We start from the raw sequence: 17202 nt of genomic DNA, 5'->3' as shown, positions 1-17202 counted from the left end.
AGTGCAGTGGTGCGATCTTGGCTCACTGCAACCTCTGCCTCCTGGGTTCAAGCGATTCTTCTGCCTCAGCCTCCCGAGTAGCTGGGACTACAGGCACACGCCACCACGCCCAGCTAGTTTTTGTATTTTTAGTAGTGAAGAGCTTTCACCATGTTGGCCAGGCTAGTCTCAAATTTCTGATCTCAGGTGATCCACCCACCTCAGTCTCCCAAAGTGCTGGGATTACAGGCACGAGCCACCACACCTGGCCCATATTTTTATATTCTCATAATTCCCTGTAGTTCCTTTATAATAAAAAAAAAAGAATATTCAACAGATATCTACTAAGTGCCCAGATTTGTGTTAGAGGGGTGTTAAAGACATATTAATGCCAACTGAGACTTTCTCCTTAATGAAATCAGAAAGACAGACTTGACAAAAGTCCTTTCTCTCTAAGTGAGTCAACACTGTTTATTGTTAAACTACTTATAAAGTATCTTCTGAACAAGAGAAAATACTGTCCAAGTCAAAGGAATGAAGAGTTGAAATATATCAGAGATGGACACAGGGTGAGGAAGGTATTTGGGAGGCAATGTGAGTAATCTTGTGCCCCCTGAAAACTGACTTTCAGCTCAAAAAGCCTCTCACTGAAATGCTGTGCTCTCTCTTTTTATTTATTTTCAATTTATTGGCCCAGACTTGCTCCTCCACCTCTGAAATTGTCTGATTTTTCTTCTTTAGAACAGCCACCTCAAACTGCAAACCCTAAACAAAAAGGAAGTCAGCTCATTATCTGAGTCATTAACTAAGAGGAGATGAAGTTCTCTGTCAAACTGGGAAAGAAGCCATCTCAAAGTAACAGGCTAGTTCTACCAAATACTTACTCATCTTACTTGCAGCCATGATACAAATAAATATTTAGGCTTTCTCCATAGAATGTCACAAAGATAAGTCTCCTGCACATATTTTGTTTGGGTTTGTTTTTAATTGAGATAGGGTCTCGTTATGTTGCCCAGGCTGGTCTCAAACTCCTGGCCTCAAGCAATCGTCTTGCCTTGGCCTTCTGGAGTGCTGGGATTACAGGCATGAGCCACTGCCTTCAGCCCTGTTGCATATATTATCCAGGATATGAGCAGTTTTACAATACAGATTTTTAGCTGTAGTTCCTTGACAACTCAGACTTTCTCCAGTTGCCTCAGAAAATGAGAATGAGAAGTTGGGCTTTTTTTTTTTTAATTCCCAGACCACTGACTGTATCCCCAGCCATTACATAAGTTAGCTTCCCATTATATATTCTCCTAGTACCCAGTGCATTTTCTTCAAAGTACCTAATAAAAATGAGATTAAATATGGGTGCAATGATCTGTAGAATGTCTTATCTCCCCCCACTATATCATAAGCTTCATTACAACAGAAATCTTCTCAATCTCATTCATCATCATATTTTGTCACCTAAAATAGCTCCTGACACATAGAACTTGACACATAGAACTTAACCAGTGAGGCCAGGCATAGTGGCTCTCTCCTGTAATCCCAGCACTTCGGGAGGTTGAGGTGGGCAGATCACTTGAGGTCATAGAGACCAGCCTGGCCAGCATGGTGAAACCCTGTCTCTACTAAAAATGCAAAAGTTAGCTGGGTGTGGTGGCACGAGCCTGTAACCACAGCTACTTGGGAGACTGAGCAGGAGAATCACTCAGTGAACCTGGAAGGCGGAGGTTACAGTGAACCAACATCGCACTACTGCATTCCAGCCTGGGTGAAAGAGTGAGATTCTGTCTAAAGCAAAGAAAAAAAAAAGAAAGAAAGAAAGAGAGAAAGAGAGAACTTTTAGAAGGAGAATGGAAAGATGGGTGAATGGATGGATGCATGGATGGACAAATAGATACATGGAAAAACAGATGGATGATGAAAAGAGAGATGGATGGACAAATGGAGGGATGGATGGATGAATAAATGAATGTATGTGGTGAACAGACGAATTTCCTACTGGATTTTCAAGCAGCCATCACACCTCCAAATGCCATATGTAAACACTGAGGATGTTGCATTCTCTGTAAAAAGGCTAACATTCTATCTATGGAATTTCACACAATTTCAATGAGGAGATTGGATGAATGAAGTCAAAGAATTCATGTTATTAGAGCAAATGCCAGAACATAAAGGACTTACCTTTGAAGGCATCAATCAGAGACAAACTTTTCAGCAGATCCCCCTATCTACCCAAGAATCAATTGAACTGCATAGTTAAAAGACCAGACCATAGCTTTTAAATTATACTTAGTAATTTAATGACCTGTATCTGAAAAGTAGCAAAAGGTGCATATTGTGAAAATTATGACATATTCATCTACTTACATATATGTGTGTGTATACACGTGTGTGTGTGTGTGTGTGTCTGAGACAGAAACAGAGAGACAGAGACAGAAGGATAAGCAGAGACGAGAAAAGAGAGACTCCAACAGGACAAATGTATATAAAACTATTTTCAAACCTTCAGTTAATTTTTTGACCAATTGCCTTCTTCTATATCTTCTTTTTTATTGGCCTAGATACACTATAAGCATGCTGCATCTAGTTGTGGGCAGTATCTGGAGTATCATTAGTGCTCGGAAATAATATATTTTTAAAAAATAATTTCCTAAGAACCTGTATATCATATCATCTAGATTTTCAAAGGTCATATTTTCCATATTTACTTAGAAAGACGTTCTGTTGCCCAGTGACAAAGCTTCAGGCTCCTCCTGAGTGCTCCACAGTGAAAAATGAATTTGCTGTTGCCTATCCAACAAATCAGCCCTCCTTTTTAAGACTCAGTGTTAACCCACTCAAAGATTCTTATTTCGATTGGGACATTGAGCCTGAAATCCCTCTTCAGGTGGAAAAAAAAAAAAAAAGAAAAAAGCCAGATCATCAAACACAAAGTCAAAAAGCCTCTGCCTTTTAGTCACATAGAAGCCCGCAGGACACATTTAGAATAAGCTAAAAGGTGAGTGGAGTTTGGCTCACAGGTCTCTGGGGTCTGCTTCTGGGAAGAAAGAGAAGTGAAACAATAGAAGCAACCTCTAAACTTGCAGCCTGACTTGGTGATTTTTTGAAAAAATGGTCCTCTTTATGATTTTACTAAGAAAATTCAACCTGAAGTGCATGAGGTCATATTATACATTTCTAGGGAACACTGCCCAAAATAAAATTAACCTTTGCTTCATTTTTTGTTATATAAATACACGTATGCTATGCTAATCTACATGTGTTAATTACCCACTAAAATAAATTTATGTTTGATAGGATGAATATTGAAAAAAACAACAATGGTTGGAGCCATGTCATGACTTGGGTTTTTTAAGAATAATTACAACTACAAGATTTAAAAATTTGTTTTCTAATCTACACGGGAAAAAGAAGAGCTGACTTACTCATTATCATCAATTCTAGCTTTTCACAGAAAATAAAATTAACCTTTCATTTTTTGTGGTATAAAAAAGTGCAAACTCTTCTAATCTACATGTGTTAACTACACACTAAAATAAACTTATATTTGATTTGATAGAATCGATATTGATGAAAACTACCGTGGTCGGAGTCATGTCAGGCTTTGGGGTTTTTTAAGAATAATTTCAATTAGAAGATTTAAAAACATGTTTTCTAATCTACATGAGAAAAAGAAGAGCCAACTTACTCATTATAATCATCAATTCTAGCTTTTCATAGAAAATGTGTGCACTGGGGTTTTTCTAGAGAGTCCATGGCAGGTTCAGATCTTTCTCAGAAGGAAAGACAATGCTACCCAGGCCTGGGTTTCTGGGCCCAGACACTGAACTGAGCACTCACTGGTGTTACCCAATACCCAGGAAGAAATACACCCAAGAAGAGAAACTATCTAAGTACATGAAAGAGGCCTAGTCATTTAACAAGTTCCAGAATGAACTCTGTCCCACTTTGACACAGTTTCCTACTGCGAATCAAGTAACACTGATGGTCTCACTTAGAGTCATTGATACTTGCTGTGGCTATTTCTCATGCACCACTTCATTATTCTTCACCATAACCCTATGAGTTAGGTACTATTATCCCCATTTTACAGATGAGGAGACCAAGATTGCTACTGGGGATGACTTGCCCAAGGTCAGAGAGGGAGTAAGCGGCCCGTCACAGATATATATCCAGTTCTGCTGGACTCCAGCTCCTTGCTACGAATTCCGAATCTCTATATTTTATTGCCTATTTCTACCAAATTCACTTCCTTTACAAAAACAAACAAAAAACACTTCGGGAGGCCAAAGCAGAATGAGACTCCTGGCTTGAGGCCAGGAGTTTGAGACCAGGCACAGGCAGCAAAGCAAGACCCACTATCTCTACAAAAAAAAATTTAAAATTAAAAAATATATATTTGGCCAGGTTCAGTGGCTCACACCTGTAATCCTAGCACTTTGGGAAGCTAAGGCAGGCAGATCACCTGAGGTCAGGAGTTCGAGACCAGCCTAACCAACATGGCAAAACTCCACCTCTACTAAAAGTATAAAAATTAGCCAGGTATGGTGGCACATGCCTGTAGTCCCAGCTACTCAAGAAGCTGAGGTACAAGAATCACTTGAACCCGGGAAGTGGAGGTTGCAGTGAGCTAAGATCATGCCACCGCACCCCAGCCTGGATGACAGAATAGACTCCGTCTCAAAAAAAAAAAAAAAAAAAAGGGCGCGGTGACACACACCTGCAGTCCCAGCTACTCAGGAGACTGAGGCAGGAGAATCGCTTGAGCTCAGGAGTTTGAGGCTGCAGTGAGCTATGATCATGTCACTGCCCTCCAGCCTGGGCCACACAGTGAGACCTTGTCTCTAAGAACAAAATTTAAGAAAAAAAAAAAAGGCCGGGCGCAATGGCTCACGCCTATAATCCCAACACTTTGGGAGGCCGAGGCGGGCGGATCACCTGAGGTCGGAGTTTGAGACCAGCCTGACCAACACGGAGAAACCCCGTCTCTACTAAAAATACAAAATTAGCTGGGCGTGCTGGCACATGCCTGTAATCCCAGCTACTAGGGAGGCTGAGGCAGGAGAATTGCTTGAACCTGGGAGGCGGAGGTTGCGGTGAGCTGAGATGGCACCATTGCACTCCAGCCTGGGCAATAAGAGTGAAACTCCGCCTCAAAAAAAAAAAAGAAAAAAAAGAAAAAAAAGAAAAAAAAAAAAAAGGAAGAAGGTTTTTCTCGCTACCAAACTATAAAGTCTTCTGAGAATAAGAGTCTCATTCTACCCAATAGCTTGGGTAGAATTAATTAATTACAATTAAAGCTCAAATGCGGGTCCTAAGTTCCTGTAAAGAATGCCATAGAGACAGCCGGCACTGTGGCTCATGCCTGTAATCCCAACACTTTGGGAGTCCGCGGCAAGTGAATCACCTGAGGTCAGAAGTTTTAGACCAGCCTGGCCAACATGGTGAAACCCCATCTCTACATAATTTTGTAAAAATATTAAAATTATCCAGGCGTGGTGGTGGGCCCCCGTAATCCCACATAATCCCAGTTATTTGGATGGCTGAGGCAGAAGAATCGCTTGAACCCCGGGAGATGGAGGTTACCGTGAGTTGAAATGGTGCCACTGCACTCCAGCCTGGGCAACAGAGCGAGACTCCATCTTGGAAAAAAAAAAAAAAAAAAGGAAAAGAAAAAATAATGCCATAGAGAGAAATCTGCCTTGCTTGTCAAAGGAGTTCCACTTCTACTCTAGAATTTAGGCAATTTTACAATAGGGATCTTCAGCCCCAGTTCCCTGTCATCAAATACATTCTTAAATTACCTCCCAGAGAGTGGTTTTATAAGAAATAGACAGAGTGGAAACAAAAAGGGAGAAATTATGTGGTAGTCAACCTAAAGTTTTGTCCTATCATCACACAAAAGCAAGAAAATCGATTCTTAAGCTCCCCTGAGCACGTAGAAATCCATAATTTCCTGTGGTTTATGAGTTTTCCATCCTTCCTCTCCCAACCCATAGCAGTGTACCCAATTTCCATATAGAGCATGAAGGTAACTCTCAATGGTTTCTTTGCCTTGAGATCATCCTACATACCTCCTACCGGAGTGGCAGAGACGATATCCTCTCTCTGCTTATATTTTTGAAATGGAAACATCCTCTAAATAGTGGCTGCCTGAAATAAACACTACATTTCCCACATGCTCCCTCGCAGCAAGGTGTGGGTATGTGATTAAACCCTAGCTAATAGGATATAAGTCGAAGGATTTTGAGCAGCTTCCCCAAGTGACACCGAGCATGTGCTATTTGTCCTTCTTTACCCCTTTCTTCCTTCCTGCTAGCTGAAAGAAGGGTGTGAGGACTCCACAGTCTAGCATCCTTCTTGGACCAGAAGATAATTGTCACTCCGCAGGGATGGCAGAGCAGAAAACTGAAAGGAACTTGAGGCCCTGGGTTCTGGATTGCTGACTTAAGTGAGATCATAAAACCTTATGTGTTTTGTATACACTGTTGATTCCATTGCAAGTGGATTCACTTTCAGAGGAAATATCTGGTACCAAGAACAATCAGATACTAAGGAACTCCTCAGTGGTTCCAGAATTAGTCCCAGGCAATACTGAGTATAAGGGATAAATTTCCCTCCTTCCTGTATGTTCCCATTCTAAACATCTCAATTTCAGGGACTGCCAATCTGCCCCTCCCCTCACTCCTCCCTACTCCTGCCCAAATGGAATATGCTGTCAAAGCAGCTACACAGAGTGACCAGAAGTTCATGGCTGAATTTTGACTCTTACCTGGCAGGCAGTTCCATAGCAAAGCAACCCTGCAGAGCCAATCTTCTCTTGTACCAGCTGCCCCACCATTGGGGTAGTCTGGGGACAATCATAAGAGCTGATATTTTCTGAGCATACTCTGTGCCAAGCTCTGGCCCAAGAATCTTGGATATTGCAATGAGTTGGAGCTGCTCAGCCACACTATGGTACTGTTACTGGCTCCGTTTTATAGACAAGGAGGCTGAAATACAGAGAAGCTAAGTAATACGCCTGAGAAGTCTCAAAGCTAGGATTCAGACCGACAGGGACTTGCCTGGTAGCCTGTGCACAGGCCCACTTCTCTACACTGCCTCTTGGTCAGGAGGCAGGGAGGAGAAAAAGAAAGGTAATTTTAAAAATAGACACTCCAGAGGGGCATAGCGGCTCACACCTATAATCCTAACACTGCGGGGCTGAGGTGGGAGGACCGCTTGAAGCCAGGAGTTCAAGACCAGTCTAGGCAACATTGCAAGACCCCTTCTCTACAAAAGTTGTTTTAAAATTAGACAGGCATGGTGGTGTGTACTTGTAGTCCCAGCTACTCAGGAGGCTGATGCGGTAGGATCGCTTGAGCCCATGAGTTTGAGGCTGCAGTGAGCTCTGATCATACCACTGTACTCAGCCTGGGCAACAGAGTGAGACTGTCAAAAAAAAAAAAAAAAAAAAAAAAAAAAAAAAAAAAGGCACTCTTATCTCTAAAGTGGCCATATTTCATGACAAACTTTAATTCTGCCTTTTTCTCATAACATCAAAAAAGTCCTGTTATCTTCCAGACTTTGAGTTAGAGGATCTCCTATTTCAGATGTGTCATGCCTTGCACATTCCAAAGTGACTTTCCCATCCACCAATAACAACAGAGCAGGTGGCATAGAAGAGCTGTGGTAAAAATGTTTAAAAATCGCCCCCGGCCTCAGCAAGAGACAAAGACTGAAACTGATTCATGGAAGTGAAAGGCAACCTCAAAGAAGAAATTACATATTCCAGCACCAAGACACTATTGGTGTTTTGTTTGAGGGGTCAAAGTTCTAGAAAACAGTCCAAACTTGTTTGCACCAGGGCCTAGGTTGTTGCCACTTAAAAAGACCTGAGGAGTCCTCTGGTGTGGGGCAGTGGATCTAAATCTTGGTAAGAGAGGCTGCGTAGGTTGGCAGGGCTCACTGAGCCCACTGGGGCCTCAATCTCAGAAGAGTATGCACAAGTCTCAGAGGAGCACAGTGCCATGCTGCCAGCAAGCAAACATTCTGCACCACTGATGATGCCACCTACACTCACTAGGGATCACTTTACTTTTCCCTGGAGGGTGGAGGTGCAGCCACAAAACTGTCAGTCAGTGCTAAATCACATGTCAGACTCTTCCACACTCAAATACTTTCTTTTGATTTAAACCCAGCTCCCCAGGGTGGTGGTCAATTTGCCCCTAAAGATACAATACCCCAGAAATGCACTGTTTCTTACCAAACTCAATCTCGCCAAGCCTAAGAGAAAATTAAAAAAAAAAAAAAAAAATACACACACAAACTTTCCAGATGAGAGGTTGCAAATTTAAATGCCTACAGGGGCCAGAAATGGGTGAAGTGGTCCCAACTGGGATCAACTGAGACAAAATGGTAAAGCTGTTCCCCATCTACGACAACGGCTCTCAGCTCCAAACGATTGTTTTCACGCGAAAGTCAGACGATTTCTCAGCAAAGTTAAAGTTGGAAATTAGGATGTGCATGTGAAATCTCCCGGTTCTAAAATGTTCACATCAAATTCACAAATAAGACACCCTAAGGGCTACACAGAACTGCGGGTGACCTTTGGTCCTGGAGAGCCAATCTGCAATCTGTCTTTCAGAGAGGAGCCCTAAAGACGGGGGAGGGGGGCACCTTACACGTGATCAAGTCACCACCAGCAGGTTTGATACCCCTGGTTAGGGTCCAGGATCTCAAGCCAGATGCAAGAACTCAGGTAACCAGTGCCCTGGAGACCTTTCTGTTTCTACCCAGAAGACAGGGTGATTTAAACCAGGATCTGAGAAACACCCTCTCTGGAACGACTTCTTTCAGAGAGAGAGGAGGCCCAGGAGACAAATACAGTCGTCTTTCTAGGGGATGTACCATCTGCAGAGGAGCAGCAGCCACCTGCGGAGACCTCTGCAAGGCAGGGCGAGGCAGAACCTCCCTGGGTGAGATAAGGAAGGGACATGGGCAGAGAAAGGGGGAGGAACTAAGAGGGACAGGTTCTCCCAGAAACGTCCCGGGAAGACGCTTTCTCCCCCAGCAGAACTGACCATGCCAGGATTGCTTCAGGAGGCTGCTCTGACTCTTCCAGAGCAGGGAAGGCAGGAAGGGTAGGTGCACTTCCTTGGCATGTAAGCCTCCCAGCGCCATCGGCCCCAGTCACACACACACCCCTTAAAAGGACCCTGTTGTGTTGAAGAATTCCTAGCCTGGGAGGTCACTCTGACCAACGTAATTCTTTCACTCTCTGCCTAACTCAGTAACTTCTATAAAGTCTTTTTCACCCTCTCTTCCCACAAATAGCATCCCCAAAGCCCCAGAGCCTACCTTGGCACTGGAATCCCTGCTTCCCGAAGCCCCTGCAAAAGCAGAAAGAGGTGTATGTCAGGCAGCCCGGGGGAGCCCAGCCTCCGGCTAGTTCCCCAGAGTCACCCCCGCCTCCGGCTAGTTCCCCACAGTCACCCCCCTTCCTCCCTGCCTCTGTACCCCAGGTGCAAACTCCCAGCCACAGGCGGGTGCCCAAGAGTCTTCCGCCTTTGTGGGGGTAGGTGGGAGCTCGGCTGTAACCCCCATCTCCCTTCACTCCTGCAGAAGAGAGAAGGCTGCGACCACCAGGTGGCGGGATAGTGGGGAGCGTTTCCCGGGGTAGGGGCTGAAGGCAGGCAGTAGATCTGCCCACAGATGCCCCAGCACCCTCCGGAAAAGAGAAGAGATAAAGACGCATTCTGAGGGAGGGCGAGAGTGACCCCGCGGCGGTGGTGTCCCCTGGGAGGGGGACTGGGAAGGAGGAAAGGATGCCCCACTACTGAAGGGAGCGGGGAAGAAAGGGGCCCGCAGTGATATGACCGAGGAGTGGAAAGGGGAACCCAGGCCCTCGGGAAGGGGCAATGGGAGATAACACAGGGCGCTGCTCGGAGGCAAAGAGGAGGGAGAAAGGATGTCCCATGCCCGCAGGGAGATAGAGAAGGACACCCAGGGCGCTGCCCTCCGGAAACAAGGGGTGGGGGGCGAGGGCTCCTCGCGCCCGGAAGCAGGCGGAGAGATAGGGAACCCCGGGTCAGAGAGCACCCGAGGCGCTGCCCTCCAGGGCAGGCACAGACCCCGCGCGCTCCTAGCCAGGTGGAGCAAAGGCGCCCGCGACGCTGCCCCTGGGCGCTCTAGAGGCGCCTGGGAGCAGGAGAGGGCAGGAGGCGCCCCGCGGAGGACCGTCTGGGACCGGGGTGGTGACAGGGCAACGGCAGGACTGTCCATTCGGGAGTCCCGGGCAGCAGGGTCCGGAGCGGGGAGTCCGGGGACGCGGGGTCCCGGGGTGCGGAGGACGCAGAGGGCGCGGAGAGGGGGTCCCCGGCGCGGCGCTGCCCTCGGGGGCCCGGAAAGGTGCCCTGCGCGCGCGCGCTCACCAGATGAAGTCGGTGCAGTGGCTGCAGAAGGTGGGCTGCTTGAAGAAGCGGGCGGTAAATTTGTGGTTCTTGACCTCGTGCACGTTCTTCTGTCGGAGGGCGCCTTTGCGGGCGAAGCGCACGGTGCTCTCCTCGCCCTCGCTCGGCTGCGGCCCCGCAGCCGGGTCAGCCATCTTGCGCGCGGGGAGCCGGAGCCTGAGAGGTGCCGGCCCCGGGGCCCCGGGACCGCGGGCTGCGGGCCGGGGAGGAGCTGGAGGCGGCGGCCGCTGCTGCACCCGGGGCCGCGGGCGCTTCCCCTGCGCCGGCTCTGGCGGCCGCGGCGCGCGGAGCCGGGGCTGTCACTCGCCCAGCTGCTGCCGCTCGTCCAGCTGCGCTTGGCACCGCTGGCCCCAGCTGCGGGGGAGGGAGGCGGAGCCCCGGGCCAGCCCCGCCCTCCTCATTTGCATCGCGTCCAGGCCCCGCCCAGCGCCGCCAGCTGCTTTACATATCCGCGCCCGGGCGGCCGTGGGCCTCGCGGCGAAGCGTGCACAGCCGCAGCTCTGCAGCGATGGGACCGCAGCCTCGGGTCGCCGGACCCAAGCCTCGCCCCTCTCCCCACCCCGTGCTCGGCCCCCGGGGCTGCGTTCAAGAGATGTGCCCCGGGGAGGAGCGAGAGTGGAAGGACCTACGGGGCGAAGGGGAGCGGGTGGAAGGGGTGGGGCGCAGCGAATTCCACCCCGGCCTCTGCGGAGACTGGTACCCATCCACCCCCATCCATCCCATTGGTCATTCTGCACGCGTCTCCCGGAGGGATGGGCTCCCGCTGTCACTCATTCGGAAAGGCTTGTGGCCGCACACACTTACACACACATACACATACACGTTCCGCAGAGGTAGGGGAGGAGCGATCTTTATTTTATATATCTCTAACTCCACCACAAAGAAGATTCTTGGCTTTGCTTGCCGCCTGCACGTTTGGAAGAGAACTCCCTACCTTCTGTCCATCCCCTCTACCAAAAGACTCCGTTTCCCCAACTGTAACATAGGGTTAACAGTGTGGGGGGGAAGGATTTCAGTAGATCATTATTTTCCAAATTTCATTCATTTCTGACTCGTCTTCACAAATTCTGGTCGTATTTGTGCACCTTCTGGCGGGGGGTGGGGAAAACCTGTCTCTTTTGGTCTATCTGAGTTTGAATAGCAAGAGGTATCTATGTTATCAAAATATCTCCAGGTGCCGTCATCTGCCCTAAGCATCTTCGACTGAAGTCATCTTTTATTTGTTAAGAGAGGAAATTAATAAATGCTACAGGAGTGTTAAAGACATTAATATCAAACCAGGACTCTCTCCTTGATGTGATCTGAAGGTAACTGAAAGGGTAATAATTGTCTACAATGTGTAATTCAGTGTTATTTAGCGCCCTGTTCATGCACAAGGCCTAAACATACCCACAGCCACCATGTCCTCCACACTGGGAACGCAGAGCTTCATTAGACCGTGAGCTCCTTCACCAGACGTAGGTTCTGTGAGAGCAGGGGGGTTGCTCACCACCATGTCGCCCAGCACCAAGCTCGGTGCCTGACACCTCCCAAGAGCCCAGTAAATATTGGTTGATTGAGTGAGGGCATGGATGAACAAGTGAATGAATGAAGACTTAAAGGATGGCACTCCTTACCCCCACTCACACCCAGTAGGTGTTTAATAATAAATATCAAGTGATTGATGGGCATCAGGTACTTGTTCTGTCTTATTTAGCCCCCGTGACAACGCTATGTAGATCTGGTAACTTTCATTATGGATAAGGATGGGGAGGTTCAGAGTGATTAAGATACACCCACAGTCATACCGTTGCTGAATGGTGATTGGGCTGCCCTGACTACAAAGCATCCTGGTGACAAAGAGGTGAACCTGAGTAGTGGTGGATGAAGGCGGGCAGGCTGGAGTTGCACGAGCTCAGGTCCCACTATGACAATTTTGCCTGGAAGCTGCTAAGTGGTAAGTCATTATTAGGTAGCATGTCGAGAGCAAGGGCTGCAATAATAGAATGTCCCTCTCCTACATCGTAATTCAAAGGTAAGGAGGAAAAAATAGCATTCACTTTTAAGGTTGACATGTTTGGGAAACTGGATGTGCCTGTCTATTATTAGTCCTTTAAGAGGCCCCACCACCTCCCAGTGAGGCTTGGGAAAACATCCCAGGAGACATTGCTGCTTGAAGTAGTTTTCCTTTGAACTGATGAGCTGGAAGCTCACAGTCCACATCCTGCCTTTTGAGTGAAGTGCCCTGGATGACTTTGGTCTGTAACAACAAACAGTACCTCATGGCGCCAGGGCCTGGGGATGCAAGGGCTGTGGATGGAGAAGAGCCACTTGGTTCTTGAAGGCATTGCACCAACTGAGGATGAGAAATGTGGTTCCCATTGGACCCAGATTCCTGTAGGTCAGGGGTCTCAAAGTGGTAGCTCCAGATGCTCTATTTTTTTTAAGCTAGCCCAATGGTTTTATTATTATTATTATTATTATTATTATTATTCAAGTGTCATAGAATTTTACCTAAATATCCAGATTCTGATTTATCTAGGAAAAAAATATATAGCTAAATGGAGCCTACATTCCTGCACTCACTCATACATTTGTTCTTTCAATCAACAAATTGCTTATTAAGCACCCACTACATGCTGTTCCAGATACTGTTAAACAAACCAGACAGAGGTCCCTGCCCACATGGAGCTTATAGTCTAATGGGGAAGGGACAGTAATAACCTAACCAACTAATGAATCCATACCAGGTGGGGTATAATAGAATGTTCGTAAAGAAAAATAAAGCATTATTATAAAGACTATAGGTAAAGCCTTTATAATATGGGGACATCTGAGCAAGGCCTGAATAAAGTGAGAGGGTGAGCCAGGGGACTATCGAGAGTTTGCAGACAGAGAAAACAGCAAATGCAAAGAGCCTGGGGGAGGATCATGCTTGGTATGTTGGAGAAACAGCGAGAAGGCCTCAGTGGTTGGATGAACAGAGAGGATAAAGGACTTATGAGATGAGGTCAGGGAGGTAGCAGGGCCCCAAAGGGCTTTGTAAATGTGATAAGGAGTTTGGATTTCACTCCAGTGAATGGAAGCCATTGGAGGGCTGGAAGCTGAGGAGTAGTCTGATATGACTTATGGGGTTTTCTTTTTAAAAGCTTACCCTAGCTACTATGTGGAAATTAGAGGAGAAAGGGTGGAGACAGGAAGAGCAGTGAATAGGTCAAATAAGCATATCAGGCAAGAGATTAGGGCAACTTGGCATAGTGCCACCTGGTGCTGCAGGGCAGCAGCTCTCGTGTCACCAGAGCCCCCCAGGCCTGCTCTGTTCATGAAGGAGTGAATGCTGGTCACTCGAAAGATTTCAGAGACAGTGAGGGGGCAGGTTGCTCTGGCTGGGAGTGGAGTCCAAGGTCCCTTTGCTCCAGACCTGTGGCTGCCATAAAAAATTGTAACAAAACAGGGTGGCTAGAAATAACAAAAATTTATTCTCTCATCATTCTAGCGGCCAGAAACCATAAATCAAGGTGTCAGCAGGGCCACATTCCCTCTGGAGCCTTCAGAGGGGAATGCTTCCTTGCCTCTTGTGGCTTCTGGAAGCCATCAGCATTCCTTGGCTTCCCTGGCTTGTCGCCACATCACTCCCATCCTCCTCTGTCTTTACATCACCCTCTCCTCTGCGTGCCTATCTTCACCCCTTCTGTTTGTCTAATATCGCCTGTATATCTCTTTTTTATTTTTTTTCAAGATGGAGTTTTGCTCTTGTTGCCCAGGCTGGAGTGTAATCTCCGTCTTCCGGGTTCAAGTGATTTTCCTGCCTCAGCCTCACAAGTAGCTGGGATTACAGGCACCCGCCACCATGCCTGGCTAATCTTTGTATTTTTAGTAGAAACGAGGTTTCACCATGTTGGCCAGGCTGGTCTCAAACTCCTGACCTCCGGTGATCTGCCCACCTTCAGCCTCCCAAGTGCTAGGATTACAGGCGTGAGCCACCTCACTGGCCCTATCCCTTATTTATCTCTTATATGGACACTGGTCCTTGGATTTAGGGCTCCCCTGGATAATCCGAGATGATCTCTTCATCTCAGAATCCTTAATATAGTTACATCTGCAAAGACCCCTTTGCCAAATAAAATGACATTCACAAGTTCCAGGAATTATAACATGGGTATACCTTCTTGCAGGCTACCATTTAAATGACTACAGTGATAACCCTGGGCAAGTCACTTACTTCCTCCTCCTGTGTCTCATTTTCCTCTTGTCTAAGGAAGGACAAGGATGGAGTAGTTTGTCTCTCAACCCCTTTATTCTTTTGTTTTTTGTTTGGTTTGGTTTTGGTTTTCTTTGAGATGGAATCTTGCTCTGTCACCCAGGCTGGAGTGCAGTGGTACGGCATCAGCTCACTGCAACTTCCACCTCCCAGGTTCAAACTATTCTCCTGCCTCAGCCTCCCAAGTAGCTAGGATTACAGGTGTGTGCCACCACACACAGCTAATTTTTGTATTTTTAGTAGAGACAGGGTTTCACCATGTTGGCCAGGCTGGTCTCAAACTCCTGACTTCAGGTGATCCACCCGCCTCAGCCTCCCAAAGTGCTGGGATTACAGGCATGAGCCACCGTGCCCAGCCTCAATCCCTTTGTTCTAAGGATGCACTCTTCAACACAGTTGTCACGATACCCACATGTGGCTGCTGAGCATTTGAAATGTGGCTAGTCTGAATTGAGATAAGATTTCAAGCATTAAAAATACACTAAATTTCAAGCATGCAGTATGAAAAATAATGTAAAATACCTCATAAATAATTTTTATTAGCCTAGCATGGTGGTACACACCTGTAGTCCTATCTACCTGGGAGGCTGAGGCAAGAGGATTGCTTGAGCCCAGGAGATTGAGGCTGCAGTGAGCCATGATCACACCACTGTACTCCAGCCTGGGTGACAGAGCAAAACCCTGTCTCCAAATAATTATAATTATAATAATGATTACTATTATCTTTATTGCATATTGAAATAATATTTCTGCTATATTTGGATAATCAAATTTCTGTCTCAAATTAATTTCACCTTTTCTGTTTGTTTATATTTTTTGTAATGTACCTGCTGGAAAATGTAAAATTATTTATGTGGCCTACTTTATATGTACTTGGGCAGCTCTGTTCTAAAGAATAGATTTAAAATTATATCAAGTAACCCAATAAAAACAACTGGATACTCTAAAAGAAAGTTCATCTCTATTCCATGTGGCATCAGCGGTGGTGCTTGACTGGAAGCTGAAGTGTCCACTCTGAAGATTCTCATTCATGTGGCTAATAAGTTGGTGCGAGCTGTCAGTTGAAAGTTCACCCAAGGCTTTGGCCAAGGGTGTCGGTTCCTCTTCATATGGGCCTCTCCACTGGCTGCTTGGACTTCTTCCTAGCATGGTAGCTGAATCCCAAGAGTGAGAGCTCCAAAAGACAGGAAGTGGAGAATGAGAGTTTCTTAAGATCTGGCCCACAAACTGGCACAATATCATTTCCGATACATGCCATTGATCAGGCAGACAGAGAGCCCATATCCAAGGAGAGACCCCATTTCTCAGTGGAAAGAATGTCAAAGAATTTGAGGGCCACACGTGAGGAACTCAAATATTTGTTGAATTAATAAAATGTCACAATTCCTATTCGACATATGAAGAAACAGAGACTTGAAAAGTTAAGCAACTCTCAAGTTCACTTAGAACTGCTACTAATTGTAACTAAAAACCTATAGTGAGAAACAAGAAAGGGCCAGGTGTGGTGGAGGCTCATGCCTCCACTTTGGGAAGCCAAGGTGGGAAGGCTACTTGAGTCTAGGACTCTGAGACCAGTCGAGGCAATATAGCAAGACCCCATCTCTACAAAAACTATTTTTTTTAGTTAGCCTGACAGGTAGTCCACACTTGTAGTCCCAGCTACTCAGGAGGCTGAGGCAGGAGGATCATTTGAACCTGTGAGTTGGCGGTTGCAGTGAGCCATGATTGTGCCACCACATTCCAGTCTGGATGACAGAGTGAGACCTTATCTCAAAAAAGAAAGAGAGGAAGAGAGATGGGGGAGAAAGAAAGAGATAGAGGGGAAGGAAGGCAGGAAGGCAGGAAGGGAGGGAGGGAGGGGAGTATGGCCCATTCAAAGGGAAAAAATAAACCAACAGAAACTGTCCCAGAGAATGATCAGAAGGTGAGCCTACTAGACAATGGCTTTAAAGCAACTATCTTAAAGATGCTCAAAGAACTAAAGGAAGACATGGAGAAAGAAAAAAATGCATAAACATAATGGAAATGTCAATTAAAAAATAGAAACCCCAAAAAGAAACCAAAAAGAAATTCTAGAGGTGAAAAAACAATAAATGAAATGAAAAAATCACTAAATAGATTCAAAGGCAGATTTAAGCAAGCAGAAAAAAGAATTCACAAATTTAAATATAGGACAGTTGAAATTATTGAGTCTGAAGAACAAAAAGAGAAATGATTGAAAAAAGTGAACAAAGCCTGAAACACTTGTGGGACACCATCAAGCAAACCAACAATGTACCATGGGAGTTTCAGAAGGAGAATAGAAAGAGAAAGAAAAATTATTTGAGAGTTTATTTGAAGAAATAATGGCCAGAAACCCCCCAAGTTTGATAAAAGACATGAATATAAACATCCAAGAAGCTCAACAAACCTCAAGTAGGATTAACTCAAAAAGACTAACACCAAGACATTATAATCAGGCTGTCTGAAACCAAAGACAAAAAGAGAATCTTGAAAACAGTAAGAGAGAAGTGACTCATCACATACAAGGGATCCTCAAAA

At 46.1% G+C, this 17202-nt stretch overlaps 1 protein-coding gene across 2 annotated transcripts in view; it reads right to left on the bottom strand.

Annotated features, from left to right (window-relative positions):
- Positions 1–10749, bottom strand: part of PRKCB (protein kinase C beta) — a 382229-nt gene extending 371480 nt beyond the window's left edge. For both annotated transcript variants that reach the window (XM_007988069.3, XM_007988070.3), the window contains exons 1-2: positions 10383–10749; positions 9310–9341 (exon numbers count right to left, since the gene is read on the bottom strand). In XM_007988069.3, coding sequence (XP_007986260.1) covers positions 9310–9341; positions 10383–10555 — 205 coding nt within the window. In that variant the 5' untranslated portion in view covers positions 10556–10749. The remainder of the gene's footprint in view (positions 1–9309; positions 9342–10382) is intronic.
- Positions 10750–17202: the final 6453 nt, after the last annotated feature.

The sequence above is a fragment of the Chlorocebus sabaeus genome, chromosome 5, assembly GCF_047675955.1.
Source record: "Chlorocebus sabaeus isolate Y175 chromosome 5, mChlSab1.0.hap1, whole genome shotgun sequence".
NCBI classification, from domain to species: Eukaryota; Metazoa; Chordata; class Mammalia; order Primates; family Cercopithecidae; genus Chlorocebus; species Chlorocebus sabaeus.
This window is presented reverse-complemented; position numbering and strand designations above follow the sequence as displayed.